This window comes from Bos grunniens, chromosome 14 (genome assembly GCF_055505025.1).
Source record: "Bos grunniens cultivar Pamir isolate PY7600 chromosome 14, Bosgru_T2T1.0, whole genome shotgun sequence".
Lineage (NCBI taxonomy): Eukaryota > Metazoa > Chordata > Mammalia > Artiodactyla > Bovidae > Bos > Bos grunniens.
The window spans coordinates 70,910,567-70,930,637 of record NC_141178.1 but is presented as its reverse complement, the minus strand read 5'-3'; the positions used below and the strand labels follow the sequence as shown (position 1 = coordinate 70,930,637).

General features: G+C 48.3%; 2 protein-coding genes across 4 annotated transcripts; both read right to left on the bottom strand.

Moving 5' to 3' along the window:
• Positions 1-13,027: 13,027 nt before the first annotated feature.
• Positions 13,028-19,201, bottom strand: MYC (MYC proto-oncogene, bHLH transcription factor). Of its 3 annotated transcripts, XM_086337353.1 has the most exons (4): positions 19,145-19,201; positions 18,414-18,812; positions 15,293-16,059; positions 13,028-14,067 (listed from the first exon to the last, which is right to left on the bottom strand). In XM_086337353.1, exons 3-4 carry the CDS (start codon positions 16,047-16,049, stop codon positions 13,505-13,507), a joined length of 1,320 nt encoding a protein of 439 aa, XP_086193479.1. In that variant the 5' UTR covers positions 16,050-16,059; positions 18,414-18,812; positions 19,145-19,201; the 3' UTR covers positions 13,028-13,504. The 3 variants fall into 3 exon arrangements, with proteins under 3 accessions (XP_086193479.1, XP_086193478.1, XP_086193480.1); XM_086337352.1 differs by lacking the exons at positions 18,414-18,812; positions 19,145-19,201 and adding an exon at positions 17,790-18,191; XM_086337354.1 differs by lacking the exons at positions 18,414-18,812; positions 19,145-19,201 and adding an exon at positions 16,275-16,413.
• Positions 16,291-17,199, bottom strand: LOC147359661 (uncharacterized). Its single transcript, XM_086337355.1, has one exon. The coding sequence runs from the start codon at positions 16,648-16,650 to the stop codon at positions 16,291-16,293; it is 360 nt and encodes a 119-aa protein (XP_086193481.1). The 5' UTR covers positions 16,651-17,199.
• Positions 19,202-20,071: the final 870 nt, after the last annotated feature.

Sequence of the window (20,071 nt, the reverse complement as noted above, 5' to 3'; positions counted from 1 at the left end):
CCACTGCATGGAACATGGGTTCAACCCCTGGTCTGGGAACTAAGATCCCATTTACCATGTGGATCAGCCAGATAAATAATTAAGTAAAATAAAAAAATAAGCAAAATTTTAGGATTGCTTTGATTTTCTACTTTTCAAATATGAAATTATAATATCATATGTTTTTCAAACAACAATTTCCCAGAAAGTTCTGGTATTCAGGTTTCCTACCTCAAAGGGGTTTCCTGACTGAGAACCACTTGAATGAACTGTCTCTGGTCAGTTTGCAGACAATTCAGTTTTCAGGCTTCAGAGCAAAGCCTCCAGAATTGGACTAAACTGAGTTAACATCTAAGGTCTACCACCTATTCACTTTGTGATCTTGGCAATTCATTTATTATCCCTATCCCCAATCTTGGAGTTTTTTTCTTTCATGCAATGGAGCTAATCACAGTACGTAATTCATAGAATTGTTGAGATGATTAAATGATATATGTAAAATCCTTAGTGCAATACCTGTCACAAAACAATTATTTCTTACATGGGACATGAGAAAAAGGATTGCATTTAAGCTGTGCAGGGTTCATTTGGGTTTGCATGAAGGAAGAACTCCTGGACAGTCGGAGTGGAGACACTACAGCATCCAGACGGCCTGCTGTCGTTGTATCTGTTGGCCTGGATGGCCGTGCAAACTATCCCTAATTGTAGATAAGCAGAGAACAAAATATGCAGCCAACGAGATGCGACTCAAAGGATATTAGGGCTCAGGATTTCATTGTACCTACACCTTGTTATGGCTTTCAGTCCTCTGTCACTCTTTGCCTTTTGTGTGTGTGTGTGTGTGAACATTATTGTTGTCTTGTCCCCAGAACAAGAGAAAGCAATGGCACCCACTCCAGTACTCTTGCCTGGAAAATCCCATGGACAGAGGAGCCTGGTGGGCTGCAGTCCATGGGGTTGCTAAGAGTTGGACATGACTGAGCGACTTCACTTTCACTTTTCACTTTCATGCATTGGAGAAGGAAATGGCAACCCGATCCAGTGTTCTTGCCTGGAGAATCCCAGGGACAGGGGAGCCTGGTAGGCTGCCGTCTGTGGGGTCGCACAGAGTCGGACACAACTGAAGCGACTTAGCAGCAGCAGCCCTCAGAACAAGGCAGTATCCTATTGTGGGGGCAAATTTGAAGCAAGCTTCACGTCATACTGGGCTTGTTAGCTATAAGAAATAGAAATTCCTACTGAGTCATTGAGTCCTAAATATAATTTTCTAGAAGGATGTTGGGGAGTTCCCAGAACTGATGGAGACCTGGGAAGCAATGCCAAGCACCTCCAGAGCCAGACAACTTGGTCTCCCTGGGGACAGTGAGTGACCAGAAAGAACACACTCAGACCTCTCTCTCCTGTTCTTGGTTCACTCCAGTCGAGACTCAAAGTACTGGGAGAAAAAAAAAAAATCTGCCTAGTCTCCCCTGGGCATCTACATGGCTGGAAGAGGCCAGGGCTCCCTTGAACCTGCCCAGACCACCTATACTGGGTAAAAGGACATTCCAAAAGGGGACAGGGGTACTTTATCAGAAGAGGACACAGGATGCCTGCAGCCCCAGCACCCCGAGGGCTCCTGAAAGTGGTCGTAGGAAACTCGAGAGTTACTCTCCCAGGGTGCCCCTGAAAGTCTGAATACTCTAGACACAGCCCTTCCCCTGCCTCACTGCAACTTTTTCATCTGCAAAAAATGGTCAGTTCACCAGATATTAGGGGCTTCCCATGCAGAATGTTTCTACACCCCCTGGCCGCTTCTACTGCTCTGATCTCCTGTTTCATTATGTTTAATCGGTCCACCCTCAGCTCACAGTACTGACTTCCTTTCTGATGAGCCCATTAACAGTGAGTGCCCTGCTGGCGAAATCCCCCAGGCCAGCCAGGGAGGCATTCCATGATAAGTTTCCAAATTTATTGTGGAAAAGGCAGCAGTCTCAGTGCCTGCGAGGGAGATTTGTGAGGTGAGGGAAACGACAGCTTAGTTTGATAAGAAGAGGAGAGGAGCATGCCAGCCTCCTGGAAATAACGGGCCCGGGATGCCTGTCTGGTCTGGATTCATCTGGTGGTGGTTGGGACTCCAGATTCTTCACACTGTGGGGTTGTCTGCCTTGGCTCCCAGGCCTCATGGAATGCTTCTGTAGTGTTCCATCTAGGATCTTCCAGCATCACACGGGGTACTTTGTCAAAACTTCAAAGAACCCGAAATGGCCTTAAACATGGTTGTGCACCTGTTCAGTCGCATCTGACTCTTTGTGACCCCACGGGCTGTAGCCCACCAGGCTCCTCTGTCCGTGGGATTCTCCAAGCAAGAATATTGGAGTGGGATGCCTACTCCAGGGGATCTTGCTGACCCAGGGATGGAGCCCACATCTCCTGCAGCTCCTGCACTGGCAGGCAGGTTCGTTACCACTGTGCCACCTGGGAAGCCCTTGTGGTTAGACTGGCACAAATCATCTTGGTGCTTGAGGCTGCAAGTCTTTCTAAAGGATGACAACTGTATGATGTGGCTGGTAAGAAAGTCAGACAGGGAAATGGAGCAGGCCTGGGCCCGAATCCTCTCTCTTCTATTTCGTTAAAGGACTTTGTGCCATTCTCTTAAGTTTTCTTTGCATCTTTCTTCTCATCTGTAAAATGGACATAATCACAGTCCTTTATTTGTGTGCTTATTGTGAAGATTCATGGAGAAAATGCATGTGACGTGCTTTGCACAGTACTAGCCCCTTAGAAAACACTTGATTTATGTTAATGTTGCTATTATTATTAGGATTTTTATTGCTATGTCCCAGTTGGAAAGAATATCATACTTATGATTACCTGGTCCGGGCTTACTGATCCTCATTACAGACAAAGGTACAGAATACAACTTGTTTGCACAACAGCCGTTTGGAAAATCTCATGTCCCAGTACTCAGCACCATGACTTTCAACTTGACCATAACCCAAGGCCCCAGGGATGGTGCCAGCATGACCAAAGGATTCAGAGAAATGTAGTGGGAATGATGTGACCTTCCCCACTGCAGAGTCTGTCCTTAGACAAAGTCCAAACCCCTTCACGTGGCCCCTGGATGATCCGGCTTGGAGCCCACACCTTAAGCCCAACCCAGGGATGTTTTTTTTCTTGTGTTGTCCGTTCCTTCCAATTTTGTGGTTCCTCTAGGTTCTTCCTGTCTTCCATAGCAGAGTCTTGGAAATATTTGACTTGACAACCCATACCCATCTTCCATGTTTTAGCTGAATACCTTCCCTGGACCTCTAGGCTGTCAGGCACCCCCATAACACTCTGTTCTTCCTCACCTTACTACACTGGGTTCTTGAATTTATTTAATTACTTGTGTAAATATTTATTTAATATCCTGTGTCTTCACTAGATTGTTTAAGCTATTTCTTCCACACTGGTACCTACTTTGTATGTAGTGGTAATACAATAAATATTTGTTGATGGGGGCGGTTTGAGGGTGGGGATCAGACCTGGCATGGCCTTGGCACTGAGCCAGTTTGGAAGATCCATCCCAGTGGTAAGATGTCCCTGCTGCTAAGTTGCAGCAGTCATGTCCAACTCTGTGTGACCCCATAGACGGCAGCCCACCAGGCTCCCCCGTCCCTGGGATTCTCCAGGCAAGAACACTGGAGTGGGTTGCCATTTCCTTCTCCAATGCATGAAAGTGAAAAGTGAAAGTGAAGTTGCTCAGTCGTGTCCAACTCTTAGCAACCCCATGGACTGCAGCCTACCAGGCTTCCCCGTCCATGAGATTTTCCAGGCAAGAGTACTGGAGTGAGGTGCCCTTGCCTTCTCCAGATGTCCTTAGTTTAGAAGATTATCCTGGATTCATATAAGGCAAGGAAACAAAGCCTTTATTTTGAAAGACTTGAACCAAATCAGCCAAAAATGAGTAGAAGGCTCTGGGAAGATTATGTCTTCTCTGGTGGGTTCTTCTAGAAAGCCAAGGCTAAGATTACATTACCTCCAGCTCTATGTCATGTGTCCCTCAAGGAGCACAGCAAGAACAAATTCCTTTAAGCATCAACCTATTGCCTTTTTCTGGCCATGAAGCTCATCGGTTGCATTTGTTTTGCAACATTAACTGAGTACCTTCTATGTGCCCAGTCAGTGCCTAGCACTGGAGATATCAAGGCACATCAGCAAGCAGCTCCAACTCCATTGAGGAGGCCAGAGGAGCACCTGGGCGATTTGAGGGGGGTCTCTTAGATAGGAAACAGCAGGAAGTAGGGAAGCCTAGTGATGCGGGATCAGGGGACCTAGGCTGAACCGCTCCTTTGACACTGCCTAGCTCTACGACCCTGAGAAAGCCACCCAATGACTCGAAACTCAGGACCCTGAAGTGTGTGATGAGGAAGTAAGTGTTTTCATCTCATGAGGATGTTGAGCCATAAGACAGGCAAACGACCTGCGGAATGAGAAGGGTGTCATGGTGCTTAGCTCTTATTAGTTGCAAAGGTGTAGAAAAGAGAACTGAGGAAGCAGCAATCTGAGGGGTTCCCTGAAGAGGTGACATTCAAAATGAGACACGGAAGTGTGTGAGGAGCACCAGGCAGGTCGAGGAACTGAGATCCAGAGGAGGGAATGTGCCTGGCAGTTCAGAAAAAGAAAAATGTAAATTGCCTCAATAAAGTTGTAAGGGGTGATACGGCAGCAGGCTGGACAGGTAAGCTGGGGCAGGTTAGGAAGAGGTACAAAGATATTTATACTTTTATAGCCAGAGTAAGGAGGACTCCTGAATTCTCATCTGTCAGGGAGGGATCTGGTCAGTCGTCTTCTTTAAATTAATAATTTCGCTGTGTTGGGTCTTTGTTTCGGGATCTTTCCTTATGGCACATGGGCTCTCTAGTTGTGACGCTCTAGCTCAGCAGCTGAGGCACATTGGCTGGGTTGCTCTGCGGCAAGTGAAATCTTAGCTCCCTGACCAGGGAGGGAACCCACTTCCCTTGCGTTACAAGACGAATTCTTTAACCCCAATGACCAGGGAAGTCCCAGATCGGTCACCTTTTGAAGAAGACCACTCCTGTTGCTTTGAGGAGACCATGTTAGAGTCAGGGAGCCGCTACTGTGGAGACAGGCACAAGGTGGTGGGCAGAAAGATGGGGTGGCTGTCATCAGTGAAACGTGGGATCAGAGCCGAGCGGAGGTAAGGAGGGAGCATCTGAAGGACTTGCTGATGTGTTAGAAATGGAGGGGGAGAGGGGGCAAAGTGGGAGAGGGAACACTCCTTTACTGAGCCCTGCTGGGCTGTTTCCCATATACAATCCCATTTAATTCTCTTGACCGTCCTGGCAGAGAGGTATGGTTCCCACATACCCCCAGCCTCCCCTTTACTTTCTTCTCCCTTCAAATTGGGAAAGGCAGACTCAGAATAGTGATGTCCTCTGCCCTGGATCACACGGCCAGCTGGTGATACAACCGGACTGAAACTGAAGTCTGTGGGACTCCTGCCGCCAGATGCCTTTGTTCATGATGCTGTTAGTTCTCAAACTCGTTTCTTCATCCCCATCACTTGTGGAACTTTAAAAAAAAGAAAAAATGGGGTTCCTGTCTCCACCCTCTGGACAAGGTTTAGTAGCTCTGAGGCGGACCTTTTATAAAAAGATCCTCAGATGATTTTGAGATTGAGTCAGGCTTTTAAAACATCTGGCCTCTTCCAAGCAATTCTGAGGGGCTTAGCATCACTGTTACCCAGTGAGTCAATCTTGGGAATGGCTCTTCTTTGTGTGTGTCCATCTTTGTGCTTCAGGAATTAATTGTATTTCCCTTGCTGGACGGGAGGCTGTTAGTCACACTCAGGGCCCCAACTGTACCCAAGGAGGAGGGTTGGGAGCCAAACCTCAAGGTGGGCAAGTGACCCCAGAAGAACAATCAGGGAAAGAGGGACATGCTTTCTTTGATGAGCCTATGTTAGCTTATAGTTGCTGGCACCCATTTGCCCCAGGAGGGCAGATCCTGACTGAAATGGAAGTATGGAAAGAATCCTGAGGCCACTGTCTGTTTGAGCCCCTAGATTCAGTCAGCCTTGGCCTTTTTCAGTTATAAAAACTAATTATATACATTCCCCACTGTCCATGTCTACAAGCTAAAGTTGAGTTTCTGTTGCTTGCAACCTAGATTCTGACTGAGACTCAGAGAAGCTGTTGCTGAAGCTTCTGCTCTTTGGAATGAATTAGGTAGACATTATAGCAGGGAATAGGTTTGGCAGGAACTGAGCACAGAGCATTGGATTGAATGGGGTAAAAAAGATGGGCAACTCCAGGGTTTAGAAACTGAAAGTATATGCAAATAGGTTCATTCATTCATTCATTTGTCGACACACTCATTCATTCCATCAGCACAATCTTATATGCTAGATACTATGTCTGCCCTATGGGATACAGTGATGGAAAAAATCATAGTATGTGTCCACAAGGAGTTTAGAGTCTAGCAAGGGACAAAGAGAATTAAACAGGTTATTTCTATATGGATGAACATGTCCTGTGAGCCTAGAAGAAGAGACTTGGCCTGGTCTTTGACGTCATGACTGGGAAGAGTCACACTGAAGGGGTGTGACTTGTGGGTGTTGTTCAAGAAGGCATGCCCCTCTCACCTAGTCCACCTAATCCTTATCTTCCCCTTTAGGGTTCCAGGCAACATGCTTGGCACCAGGCAGACAAAGATGGAAGCTGCCCTCAAGATGCTTACATTTAGATACATTACCCCTTTTCTCCTGTATCTTCACTTCTCCCCTTCATCCCATCAGCCTACAAACTAATAATCTCTTTATCTTTAATAAGGAAGTTTGGTGGCTCAGATGGTAAAGCATCTGCCTACAATGCAGGAGACCCAGGTTCGATCCCTAGGTTGGAAAGATCCCCTGGAGAAGGAAATGCACCCCACTCCAGTACTCTTGCCTGGAAAACCCCATGGATGGAGAAGCCTGGTAGGCTACAGTCCATGGGGTCACAAAGAGTCAGACATGACTGAGCGACTTCACTTATCTTTAATAAGATAAAATTGAGATCCAATCAAGCAAATCAATTCAATTCAGTCACTCAGTCGTGTCCGACTCTTTGTGACCCCATGAACCGCAGCACTCCAGGCCTCCCTTTCCGTCACTAACTCCTGGAGTCCACCCAAATCCGTGTCCATTGAGTCGGTGATACCATCCAACCATCTCATCCTCTGTCACCCCCTTCTCATCCTGCCCTCAATCTTTCCCAGCATCAGGGTCTTTTCAAATGAGTCAGCTCTTCGCATCAGGTGGCCAAAGTATTGGAGTTTCAGCTTCAACATCAGTCCTTCCAATGAACACCCAGGACAGATCTCCTTTAGGATGGAAAATCAACCAAATGCAAATTCATCTCTTCCCTTATCTTCAGAGCTAGCTTCTTGAAAAAGTTGTGGTATTTTGTACTCTGTACTTTGCTTTCTACTCACTGTCAAAGCCCACACCACCAGGAAAATGGCACCGCATTCAGCCATTCACCGAGGAATTGTTGAGTCATTGTTCAGTGTCAGGCATTTATGTTGTCACTGATGAAAATTCACTGCTGAACAGGACTGATGTGATTCCATTCCTCAAGGCAAGACAAGAGATTTTATGAAGAGTGGAGAGTGTTTGGGCAGACAATCCTGGTCTCCTAGGGAACCTTGTCTCATGGCCTTAGAGCATTAGGAGGTAAGCCATGAAAGATGAATAAGAGCGTGCCGGGCTTGTGGGTGTTGTGTTGATGGACAGATAGAATGTGGGTCAAAAGTTTTTAAGCAGAGGGGACAAAATATCTGAAAAAGCTCATAGGATATTGGAAAACCAGAGTGATGAGATCTTTGAGTCAGTGGAAGCCAGCATGTGGAGGACCTTGGACTTCATATGTGGAAGGCAAGGGAAGGGCATAATTACATTTGTGATTTAGACAGATCCTGGGAGTGGCAGTGATGGAGAAAACAGTGAGTGGTTCTCAACTTTTTCAAGCCCTGCAGCAGCTTATTAAAACCCAAACTTGGGAGCCATTTCCTGAAATTCCAATTCAGGGGACAATGTGTTCGAATTTGTCACAAATTCACAGGCTGTTAGTATTGATGGTCCAGGAATCAAACTTGGAGAATTCTTGGAGAAGGTATTATGGGAAGCCAGGATGCTGGAAAGATTGGAAGGCAGGAGGAGAAGGGGACAACAGAGGATAAGATGGTTGGATGGCATCACCGACTTGATGGACATGAGTTTGAGCAAGCTCTGGGAGTTGGTGATGGACACGGAAGCCTGGCATGCTGCAGTCCATGGGGTCACAAAGAGTCGGACTCAACTGAGTGAACTGAACTGAACTGAGGATGCTGGAAGAATGATTAGGCTGCTGTTTTAAGTGAAGGATTGAATGAAAGGAATGAAGAAGAGGACGGATCTTGGGTGGATGAGGTGTGGTCAAGAAGATGCCTCCATGTTGCTAAATTCCATGGAACCATTCTCTGTACATCCTGCTTCCCCTCTTGCTGTCTCTGATACTTCTGATAGAAGGCCCTCCACCTAGAGCCTTCTCCCTCCTAAGTAATAAGTGTTTTCTCCTTTGTTTCCCTTACAGCATTTCCTGGGTTCTTTCCCAGATTCCATTTACCCTGGGGGCCTGGGATGGTCTTCAGCAGCTCCCAGAGCTTGAACCCCTTCCTGCCACATAGCACACTTTGAAAGTGTGAAATAACTTAGAGTCAAATTGTCTTCGGTTCCTTCGTTCTCCACTAGTCCATAGGTGACTCAGGGCTAGGACCTAATCTGTCTCATTTATCTCAGCATCTCTTCACACCCCCAGCACACTGTGGGCCCCTAGTAGGTGCTCAGTAAATATTTATGGACAAACAACAATTCATCTTGCTCTCACCATTTTGCCAGCTCTGTGAATGCAGGCAAATTACTTAATCTCTAGAAGTTTTCAATCTCTTTATATGTAAATTAGGGGTTAGCAATTTAATTTATCTTCTACGCATTGCTTGGGGGGTGGTGAACTAAGAAAACTGTATATAAAATTCACAGTAGACTGACTACTGTTGTGGTTGTTTTCTTTTTATTGTTGGCTGCTTATGTGACTTTGGGAGAACTTGTCTAAACTGCAGTGTCATCGCATTAAAAAATTACTCTCTAGGTGGGCTGCTGGGAGGGGCCGAGAGATAGAAGTAGATAGGAGGTGTGTAAAGAAGGTTAATCCTCTCTCCCTGAGTTCTCCCATTCCCTAGTCCGGAGACACCCCTGACTGCACTGGCCTGTTTTATCCCTGGATGGGCTGATGGGCTGACAAAGGAAGAAAGTGTTGGGGATTGCTGTTGAGCTGCTCCCAGGCATTGTGTAAAAACAAAGCACATTCCTTTAGCCTCAGAAGGTCTACACACCATTAACATCCCCTCCACTGTGTCTTCCTAAAGAATTTAGTGTAGACTAATATTGAAAGAAACAAGATTTAAAACAAAATGAGAAATCAACTCAGAGTCATTTTGAGTCACTTCAAACCAGTTTGGCAAAATGAGCATTCTTAGGTATTTCTTTTACATTTGGAATTAATCTCTAGAGTGATGAAAATAAAAATAAATAAATAGAATTAGTCTAGTTTCACCCTGGAAGGATCTAGACTAGAGAAACATTATTGCTACAGCTTTTGTGGTGGGTGGTAGAGTCTTTGTAGTTTTTCTTTTTTTCCAAACAGGTACCTGTTCTCATTCTGTTAGCTGTGTCTACCTCCTTCTTCGAAACTGGCATGTAATATATATTCACTGGAAGGACTGATGCTGAATCTGAATCTCCAATACTTTGGCCACCTGATTCGAAGAGATGATTCATTGAAAAAGACCCTGATGCTGGAAAAGATTGAAGGCAGAAGAAGGAGAAGGAGAAGGGGGCAACAGAGAATAAGACGGTGGGATAGCATCACCGACTCAATGGACATAAGTTGGAGCAAGCTCTGGGAGATAGTAAAGGACAGGGGAGCCTGGTGTGCTGCAGTCCGTGGGGTCACAAAGAGTTGGACATGACTGAGCAACTAAAGGACAACAACAAAAGGTTTATATCTTAAAAGAGGATCCTTTTGTAAAGCTACAAATGCATTTATAGTCTCAGGGGACACCTTTCAGCCTCTTCTAACGTAAAGTTTATGCATTGTTGGGAAGAAATGTTTCAGAGGCCCTCAGCGTGTACACTAACAAATTCTCATGGGCTATTGCAACCAAGCCACACCAAACACAAAAAACAAAACAAAACAAAACAAAACCCTAACATGATTATTTTGTTCTCTTTCCCAAACTTTGTCTTAAAGACCAGCAGAGAACTCTACTTACACATCCTAGCTGTAAGTACCCAGTTCTGAGGCTGAGATTGTGAAAACTGTGCATTTAAAAGCTTGATTGATTGTTTTTATAATGTGGATCTCTATCCAAATGGCAGCATAAAATAACACTTTGTTCCTCTTTATACATTCCATCCCTAAGCAAAACCACTCCAGGAATCCCCTGGGGAAGGCATTAATTCCTGGACAGCATCCTGGGTTAAAGGTATAGTTAATATTAACTTATTCCTTCTTGTATATTCCTGACCGAATCATAAGCTCCATCCCTCCTTCTCCAGTTCTTGATCATTGTTACCTACAAAATAAGATTACACAACAGCATAAACCCTGGGGATGCTCTGGATTGGCTAGGAGGACCAATTTATTGAGGGTCAGGGTCAGCCTGATTTTCTGGAAAGAAGTTGGCATCTAGTCTGTTTTCAGAATGTTCCCTGGCTTCACAAGCCTAAGGAGGTGGGGGAGCCTGATATGTATTTGGAATGGTTCCCTTTCTTCTCCACAGCCAAGGTCTGCATCCCGAAAGTTGTTTCCTGATCATTTGGAACGGGGAGTTGTTTTTCTAGTGAGAAACACTCTCTCCTATTCCACAGGCTTGTCCAGACTCAGTGATTTAAACTAACACCTTCCGTGTTCCCCAGTGACTCACTCCAGGGCTGTACTCCAGCCACAAAGGGGCAGAGAGTGAATGCTGTAAGTTTGCCTCTGCTTCTCTAACACTTTGAACTACTCCACCTCTGTGGATAGTATCTTCCTTTGAATTTAGGATGTAGGCTGTGACAGCTTGAAGCTATTAGGGTAGGACTTAAGATCCAGAATAAAGCCTCAAGGAAAAAGACATTAAGGACTTGAACAAATTATTTTAGAGGTCAAAGCCAAAGACAGTAATTATTTGTCGATTTATGGGTCATGGTAGATTTAAATTCCCAAGTAAGTACAGGGATCTGAAGATCTACTCTGATGCTGAGACAATGATATAATTATAACAGTGATAGTAACTTCCATTCACCTATGTCGTCAATGTTCTAGTTTCTGGTTTGGACTGTGGGGTTTTCAAAGGTTCATAATTAATAACGTGTGTATATATATGTTAGTCAGTAATTGGGGCTTGCCAGGCTCCTCTGTCCGTGGAATTCTCCAGGCAAGAATATTGGAGTGGGTTGCCATTCCCTCCTCCAGGGGATCTTCCCAACTCAGGGATCGAACTCAGGTCTCTTTCATCACAGATTCTTTACCCCTACCGTTCTGAGCCACTAGGGAAGCCTAAAATCTACATTCAAAAATGCCTTTCACGTTCTAGTGATGAGCATGTATCATGCGTGTCCCTGTGTGAAAGGGGTTGAAAGGAAGGGGAGTTTGTCATTTCCAAAATAATAATGACTCACATGATGAAGACCAAGTATGTTTTATGATCTGGACAGTAGCATTTCCATACTGGCTGCTTTCCAGGAGCAACTGGTGAGACTCATTTAACAAATGACTAAGGTAGGAGTGAATGGATGGCATCACTGGCTCAATGAACATGACTTTGAGCAAACTCCAGGAGATGGAGAAGGACAGGGAAGCCTGGCCTGCTGCAGTTTATAGAGTCACAAAGAGTCAGACAGGACTTAGTGACTGAACAACAACAGGCGTGAATGAGCTGTGAGTTTCTTTTTGTGAAAGGAAAAACTAAGCAAGGAACAACAAAATACAAACAAATACAAAATAAAAGGAGAAAAGAAGAACTGAGGTTCCATCAGGTCTAAGTGCTGAAACCTCAGGTCCTTGAGACCGGCCAGTTTAATGCTATTGGCTTGTTTGAGAGGTGGATTAGCACAGGTCAAGCCTGCCTTGGAATCCTGCTTCTGTTCTTCATTTATCAGTGCACCTTAGGCACATGGATGAGTTTCCTTATCATGGAGAAATCAACAGTACCTTCTTCATACAGCTGCTGGGGGTAGTTACGAGAAGGAGAATGCTTAGAAAAATGCCTGAAACCTAAATATGGTTATTTCTTGTGTCAGCCCATCAGGCCCCAACCCCAAAGCATCCTTGATCTCAGTACTGCCAACACAGGAAGAACTCAAGCATGATAGCCAAGTGTGGAGTGCTTTTCAATAAATACGGGACTTGGACTCAGCCTTTTACTGTGTAGCTGTGGAGAAGTTCTATAACCACTCTGAGCTTCTATATTCCCCTTTTTGTAAAATAGGGTTAATAACTTGTCTCCCAGAGTGCCTGCTACTGCAGGTTAGCAGCAAAAGTCAGTTCCTACTCTTTTGCCATTGACTGTTTCAATGGGCAGAACCCCAGGTTCCAATGGAGCTGGGGGATGGCATGGAACCTCCAAACTGAGTTTTTCCTTCATCTTCTTCCAAATCCCCAGTCCTCACCTTCCTTTGTATTCATAACTGTTATCTTTAACTTCTAGCATCCCTTTTACCTACCTCTAACCTTCTCACTAGCCTATTGCCCTTTCATTCTTTGAAGTATCAACTCTGGCCCTTATCACAGATCTCCAGGAAGCATCTTATAACCCTGAGAACTTAAAGACCTTAAGTCCCCAGACCCATCAGAACAAAGAAAAGTCCTCACCCTTTCTTAAATGACTTCTTTTCCTATCCTTGTAAGCTCATTTCCCTTAAGGGCCAAATACTGTTAATTTGCAATTGATGAAAAGGGAATGAGGGGGGAAAAAAGAGAAAGAAACAAAACACAACTTAAGATTTGGCTCAATTATATATTTGAAGATATTTTATTTTTTCTAAAAACAATAGAAAAAAAATCAACTTTAAAAAGGAAAATGTACTTAAATAAAAAAATTATACCTATATTATAGTAGGAATACCTACTATAAATTTTATTAAAGTTATTTACATTTAATGGCTATATTTACAAAGGAAAATTGGGTGAAATTCAGGAGTTTTTAAAAACAATTCTTAAATACAAATCTGTTAAAGGAAAAAAAAAATGGTAAGCATAAAAAAAAAAGTTCTTTTATGCCCAAAGTTCCATTTGAGGCAGTTTATAGTATGGCTAAATCTTTCAGTCTTAAAGATCCAGCCAAGGTTGTGAGGTTGTTCATGCATATGAAAGACGTTCCTATGTAAGGAGTTGACAGAGGGAACCTTTTTCCTCACTTTCCCTTAGTAACAAATAAGAATTTCCTGAGGGAGTCCAGTTCCTCCCTCCAATAGGTCAATTTAGGCGCAAGAGTTCCGTATCTGTTCAAGTTTGAGTTTCAACTGTTCTCGCCTCTTCTGCAACACGTCTATTTCTGACTTGAGCTTTTGCTGCTCTGCTTGGACCGACAGGATGTACGCTGTGGCTTTTTTAAGGATAACTACCTTGGGGGCTTTTTCATTGTTCTCCAACTCTGGGATCTGGTCACGAAGAGCAAAAAAGCTGCGTTTCAGCTCGTTTCTCCTCTGGCGCTCCAAAACGTTGTGTGTCCGCCTCTTGTCATTCTCCTCCGTGTCCGAAGACCTCGGGCTGGCACATTTGCGGTTGTTGCTGATCTGTTTCAGGACCCTGCCACTGTCCAACTTAGCCCTCTTGGCGGCGGGATAGTCCTTCCTAGTGGAGGGGGGCGCTGCGTAATTGTGCTGATGGGTAGACACGTGGCATCTCTTTAGGACTAACGGGCTGTGAGGAGGTTTGCTGTGGCTGCCGGCAGAGGGTGACCCCGATTCTGACCTTTTGGCAGGGGGCTGCCTCTTTTCCACAGAAACAACATCAATTTCTTCCTCATCCTCTTGTTCTTCCTCTTTAAGAAAGAAAGAAAAAATCACCCAGTTAACAACGGTTTCCTTAAAGCAATCAGTGACCAGATGAAATTAATGCTATGCCAATACAAAGGATTATTAGGTAAGAGAGGACCCGGAGGACGTCCCTGCCACAGGGGGCAAGTTTTGATCCCTGGTTGGGGAACTAAGCATCCCACATGCCATTGGGTGTGGCTAAAAAAATAAAAAGGACCCTGGCACAAAGTTATTCCCAGACAGGTAGCCAATCATCTCTGCTTTTCTTCTCAAGAAGACAGAGTCTCAGGGAGGAAAATGACAGCTGGGTTTATGGCACAGACAAGAAAATTACAATTTACCAGGATACAGCATTGATGCCAATTCTTACCTAAGACTTAATGAGGCCCTGGACACACCCAGACAAAGCACATTCCCAAGCACCTCCTATTTGCAAGGGACTTTATCTTTACCAAGAACCCTTCAGGTGTTGCAAATGATAGCTGCGAATCTTTGGTATAACTTTAGCAACCCCCTATCTTACTGGAAGTGCAAAAAGAAAAAAAAAAAGTCTTGCAGCTTTGCCAAAAGTCCTAGAAGGTGGGGGAAGGAAAAAACGAAGTCCAATTTTGGAAAGGTCTGGCTTTTAAGTGTTCAAAAGAGGTGCAAAGATCCCAACTCAGTCCATACACTTTTAAGGCACTTTTCACTAGCTCCCGGCGCTCAGGAGGGAGGCTGCCCGGTCTCTGTACACTGACCCTCTTCATTTTTGTTGATCTGTAGTCCATTAAATCCCAACAACTCTGAAGGGAGGAGGGAGGTAATTCATTCACTCTCGGAGAGATCAATCCTCTCTTAACTCCACAACGACGACTCGCCCCGCCCCCTTCCAGGGCAATTAAAATGCTTAAGAGGGGTAAGAGGGAGCGGATTGAGTTGCTAGATAAGCTAGAAGATTTAAAAACCCAAAAGAAATTCCTAAGGGGAGGGAAGGGAAAGGAGAGGACTGACCACTAGGGCTATCTTAGGGGAAGGAGTGGGAAGAACACTAAGGCTCAGTGTTTCAGGGATGGTGAGCTCCCAGATCCTTCCAGACTTTCCATTTCTTTTCCAAATATAAGGGGGAAAAGGCTGGGGGCGGGGGGCGGGGAGTGGGGGCAACTGAAGTGTGGCCCCTTGAGTTGGCAGCCAATGAGAATAGGAAAGACAGCCAGCCGACCCCTCTGACGCGCCTGGAGGGTCCCAGCTTACCAGAGTCGCTACTGGTCGTGGGTGGGGTCTCCTCATGGAGCGCCAGGGGCTCGGGACTGGCCCGCGGGGAGGACTCAGCAGAGGAGAGCAGAGAGTCAGAGGACGGAGAAAAGGCGGTGGAGTCCGGGGAGGCGCAGGGCTTGGGCGAGCTGCTGTCGTTGAGCGGGTAGGGGAAGACCACCGAGGGGTCGATGCATTCGGAGGCGGCGGCGCTCAGGTCCTGCAGGTACAAGCTGGAGGTGGAGCAGCCGCCGTGCCCGCGGGCGGGGCTCGGGCTGCCGCCGTCTTTGCGCGCAGCCTGGTAAGAGGCCAGCTTCTCCGAGACGAGCTTGGCGGCGGCCGAGAAGCCGCTCCACATACAGTCCTGGATGATGATGTTTTTGATGAGGGTCTCATCGTCGGGGTCGCAGATGAAGCTCTGGTTCACCATGTCGCCTCCTAGCAGCTCGGTCACCATCTCCAACTGGTCCGCTGAGGAGAAGCTGCCGCCGCCGCCGTCGTCGTCTCCCCTGGGCGAGAAGGAGGCGACCGCGACGTACGACGGCGAGCAGAGCCCGGAGCGGCGGCTAGGGGACAGGGGCGGGGTGGGCAGCAGCTCGAATTTCTTCCAGATATCCTCGCTGGGCGCCGGCGGCTGCAGTTCGCTCTGCTGCTGCTGGTGGTAGAAGTTCTCCTCCTCGTCGCAGTAGAAATAAGGCTGCACCGAATCGTAGTCGAGGTCATAGTTCTTGTTGGCGAAGCTGACGTTGAGGGGCATCGCTGCAAGCCTGCCGGAGGGGGCACACAAAGACGGGGCAAGTCTTGAGTTAAAGGGGTCTTGGATGGTGCTGAAACCCCACGCAGCGCGCACCGCGCGCCACAATCCAGAACCACTCCCCTTCCAGCGCTATCCCCAAATGGGGCTGATGGGAGGTGGGGAACGGACAAAAAAGGCACCCTTTTAGCCCGCTCTTAGTGACCCTCTACTATCTCAGACACACACTTGGCGAACCAGCTCCTCAGCGCCGCGGGGCTTTTCTGCTCCCCGGCGGGGAGCCTGGAGCGCGAAGCCCGGGAGTCTGCCCCGCCACCGCCGAGCAATCGAAATCAGCTTTGGCCTCCGTCACAGGCCGGGGGAGGCGGCGGCGGCGGCGGCAGCGGCGGCGGTGGAGAATAGGATCTGCCAAACGCCGAGGCGCAAAGTTTTGCGCCACCTGAAGGAGGCGGCGAGAGGCGCCATGGCTGGAGCTGTTGCGCTCAGCCCCCTCCCGCTCCCGGGTCCCTAGCGCCGCGCCCGTTCCCACTCGCGCGCCCTCGTCTCGCTGCTTCCCCTGCCGGCGCCGCCGCCCCTCCCAGCCTCCCTTCTCCGCCTCCCGCATCCCTACCCCCAGCGCGCTCCCCTTCCTTCCTTTGCGGGCTTTCCTTCTCTCTCCGGCTGGGGTGGCTAGCTCAGCTTTGAGCCTTAGCCCTTCTCCAACCAGCCCCCCCCACCCTCATAAATAAAAGGAGAGTGTTAAATAATAACAGAGACGTCTCCCTTCAACACTCAATACGGCGACCCAACTGCGCCAGAAACCCTGCTACGATTCTGCGCCCGGAGCCTGGCGTCTTCCCCCTCACCCGCCGAGGGTAGCAGCTGTTCTCGAAAAGCCCGGAGCCCCGCTCCTGGCCGTCCTCCGCATCTCAGGGGGCGCAGGGACACCCGCGCGGGGACCCTGGAGGCGGCCGGGGAGCCAAGGCTGGGTGCAGAGATTTTGCCCTCATTCCCTCCGACCCCGAGTCAATAATTCCAGGAGACTCGGACACATCTTTGCCCCAGCTTCCTTTTCCCCGTCCCCGCGCCTTCCCAACACCGAATCCTAACCTCTCTGTAGACCAAAATCTTTAATTTTATTATCCTTAAAAAAAAAAAAAAAAAAAAAGCCAAAGGCCAACTTCTAAAAGGAGCCGGGAGCGTTGAAGACGCCGAGGGGATCGGCGGTGGGACGCGCCGCAGTGTCTGTCTCCGGCTGTCAGAAATGCAGTAAGCCGAAATTTAAATGCCCTTTTCCAGACAGGGAAAAGTCAGCGGCTGCGGAGCTTTCTTCGCTCACATATGCAATGTGTAATTCTTACTCCAAGGAGTTCAGGATGTAAAGGGTTTTCTGCCAACCGCGAAGCATACCCTTCTTCTTCCCGACAAAAGGCAAAAAAGCAATTAATGCAATAAAGCATGAATGTCCACCCGGCCGGGGTCAGCGTCCATCTAAGGCGAGGAAAAACCTCTAAAGGCTACTTTCAGAAAACGCACCCCCGGTTTCCCTCTGCCTTCCTCTCTCTTCCCATCTTGACAAGTCACTGTACCCCGACCCAGTTCTGGTTCCTCTCCACTCCACCCCGACCAGCCACAACTACTCTGAGAAAAGTGTCAATAGCGCAGGAATGGGAGAAAAGACACTCGATTCGGGCTTTCTGCTCATCGCGGCGTTAAGGAGGTAGCAAAAATAAATGAAAAAGGCCAATAGGTCCGGGTGCTCACCCGTATTTCCACTATCCGAAGGAAATCTAGCGTCCAAAAAACGGCGAGGAGCGCCTTTCAGAGGCGCGGGTCGTGGGCAGCGGCGGGGGAAAGTGTCTCCCCAAAAAGGCAGAAGAGCTTCTCTGCGTCCGGGGAGTCTTGGTGTCGCTCGGATGTTGTAAGTTCCAGTGGGCAAAGTTTCGCGAATGCGGCGCGGGTGGCGGACCGCTAGCAGGGGTCCGCGGGGTGGGTGGGGTGGGGGCCGGCCGGGCTGAAGGCGCAGAAGCCCCCCTTTGACTCCGGATCTCCCTTCCCCGGGCGCCCGGAGCGCGACTCCGCTCGCTAGGCTAGCTCGGCTCTTCCACCCTGGAGGGCCCGCCCGCACGCTCCCTCTGCCTCTCGCTGGAATTACTACAGCGAGTCAGATAAAGCCCAGAAAACTGGCTTTTATACCGAGAAGGTACGGCCCCTCCCCTCTGTTCTTTTTCCCGCCAAGCCTCAGAGTAGCCCTGCCCTTCCAGGCAGTGGTGGAGCCAGGCGGCGGCCGCGGCGAGCCAGCCGCAGCGGTAGCCGCGAGATGCGCAGCCGGGGGGTCCTCGGCAGCGGAGACCCTCGCCTATAAAGGGCTGGTGGGCGGGGACTCACCAGAGAGGATCTTTTTTCTGTCTCCCCCGCTCTCTGCTTTAGGAACCCGGGAGGGGCGCTGGTGAGGAGGGGAGGAGATTCAGCTCTTTGAGCCTGGCACTCCATTGCGTCGAGCTCTCGGGTGTAAACACGGTCAGAGCGCCGCATGAATTAACTGCGCTCGCCTACCATTTTCTTTTGCTCCCGCTCAAACCGTCTCTCTGCGCTGCTTGGTTCCTCTGGAGCAGCGCTGTGTTGGACAAACCGCATACTTGTCCTGTGTTCTTAAATCATCTGGGGCAGAACCGCTGATCCCTCGACGCTGAGAATACACCGTGTACCCACGGCTGCGCCATGCACGTCCCGGTGGAAGGGCGCCTCCCTAAGGCCGGGGAAGGGGCAGCCTTTGGAAAATAACTCCTGCGAAGAGAGGAGGAAAGAAGGGGTATTGATGGGCGCGCGCTCTGAGTGTGTGTTTGCCGGGGAGTTTTTTAAGTGTCGATGGGATACCTGATCAGAGGTATACGGAAGAAAAATGGTGCCTGGAATTACTAAAATAATTCAGCGACGCGCTGCCACGTATACTTGGAGAGCGCGTTGTGAATAAACACCCATTGCATTTGTTGGGGGTGTTATGCATTCTGGGTGTGCGCAGCTTTCTCGACTGGGCACCTTCCACCCACAATGAATCCCCCGATTGCTGCCAAAGTCTCAGAGGGCCCCCACTCCTGGCCCTGCCCGCGCAGACCTACACGTATCTCCGCGGGGGCCAGCGTTCCTCTCCCCCAGCCTCCCCGCGGTACGCGCTAATCCCTGAGATCTTTCTGCGGGTTCCGGAGCTGGAGTAAGGGAGGAGCGCGCCTGCGGGTGCGCGCCGCGGGGGACCACCCCCGTCCGTCTACACCCCCATCCCACCCCCGCGCCTCTCTCTTGGAGTTCCCAATTCCGCAGCCAGGTTTCAGAAAAGAGACGAATCCTCTTTGCGCCCCGTGGCGCCGGTTTGCACCACTCTTGGGCTCCCAGGTTTGGGGAAAAATGAAAGGCGCTAGACGGGAGGATACAGCCCGGGGGAGGGGGGCGCGAGCCGCGGGACCAGACTCCCCAGAAGAGGGAAGGGGGCGAGCCGGCGGATCCTGCCTGGGGAGTCGGCAGAGTCCCCGGTAAGGAAAACCGTTAACTCTTTCCTGCTTGGACAAACCGGACGTTGACTTCCTTTCTGGGTCTGCTTTTCTCTTTATCATTGGACTCGAAATCACACACACACACACACACACACACACACACACACACACAATGCATCGATTCTCATCTAAGGAGAGGAGCCAAGTATTACTTCCGTTTCTTGGGGTGGAGGGGGACTGGCAGTGTCTTGAGCCAATTAAAAATTGGCCGAATTTCAGGCATTGATTTCCTAGCTCACTGACTCCTAAATTTTTTTCTGAATACCATAGTAAGTGTGTATGTATAATAGAATCCACGTACATCTGTATACCTTTCATGTTCACGTCGACCTAGAATTTTGCCCAACACGACACATGATTTGTTCACTCCCTCAATGAATCTATATTTAACATATAATGCATATCCCCTAGGGATTTACTATTCTGCATTATACAGAGGCTCTATCCCAGCCCCGGTCCCTCATCCAAGGGCGTTATAAGTAAACTTTTCCACGCCTC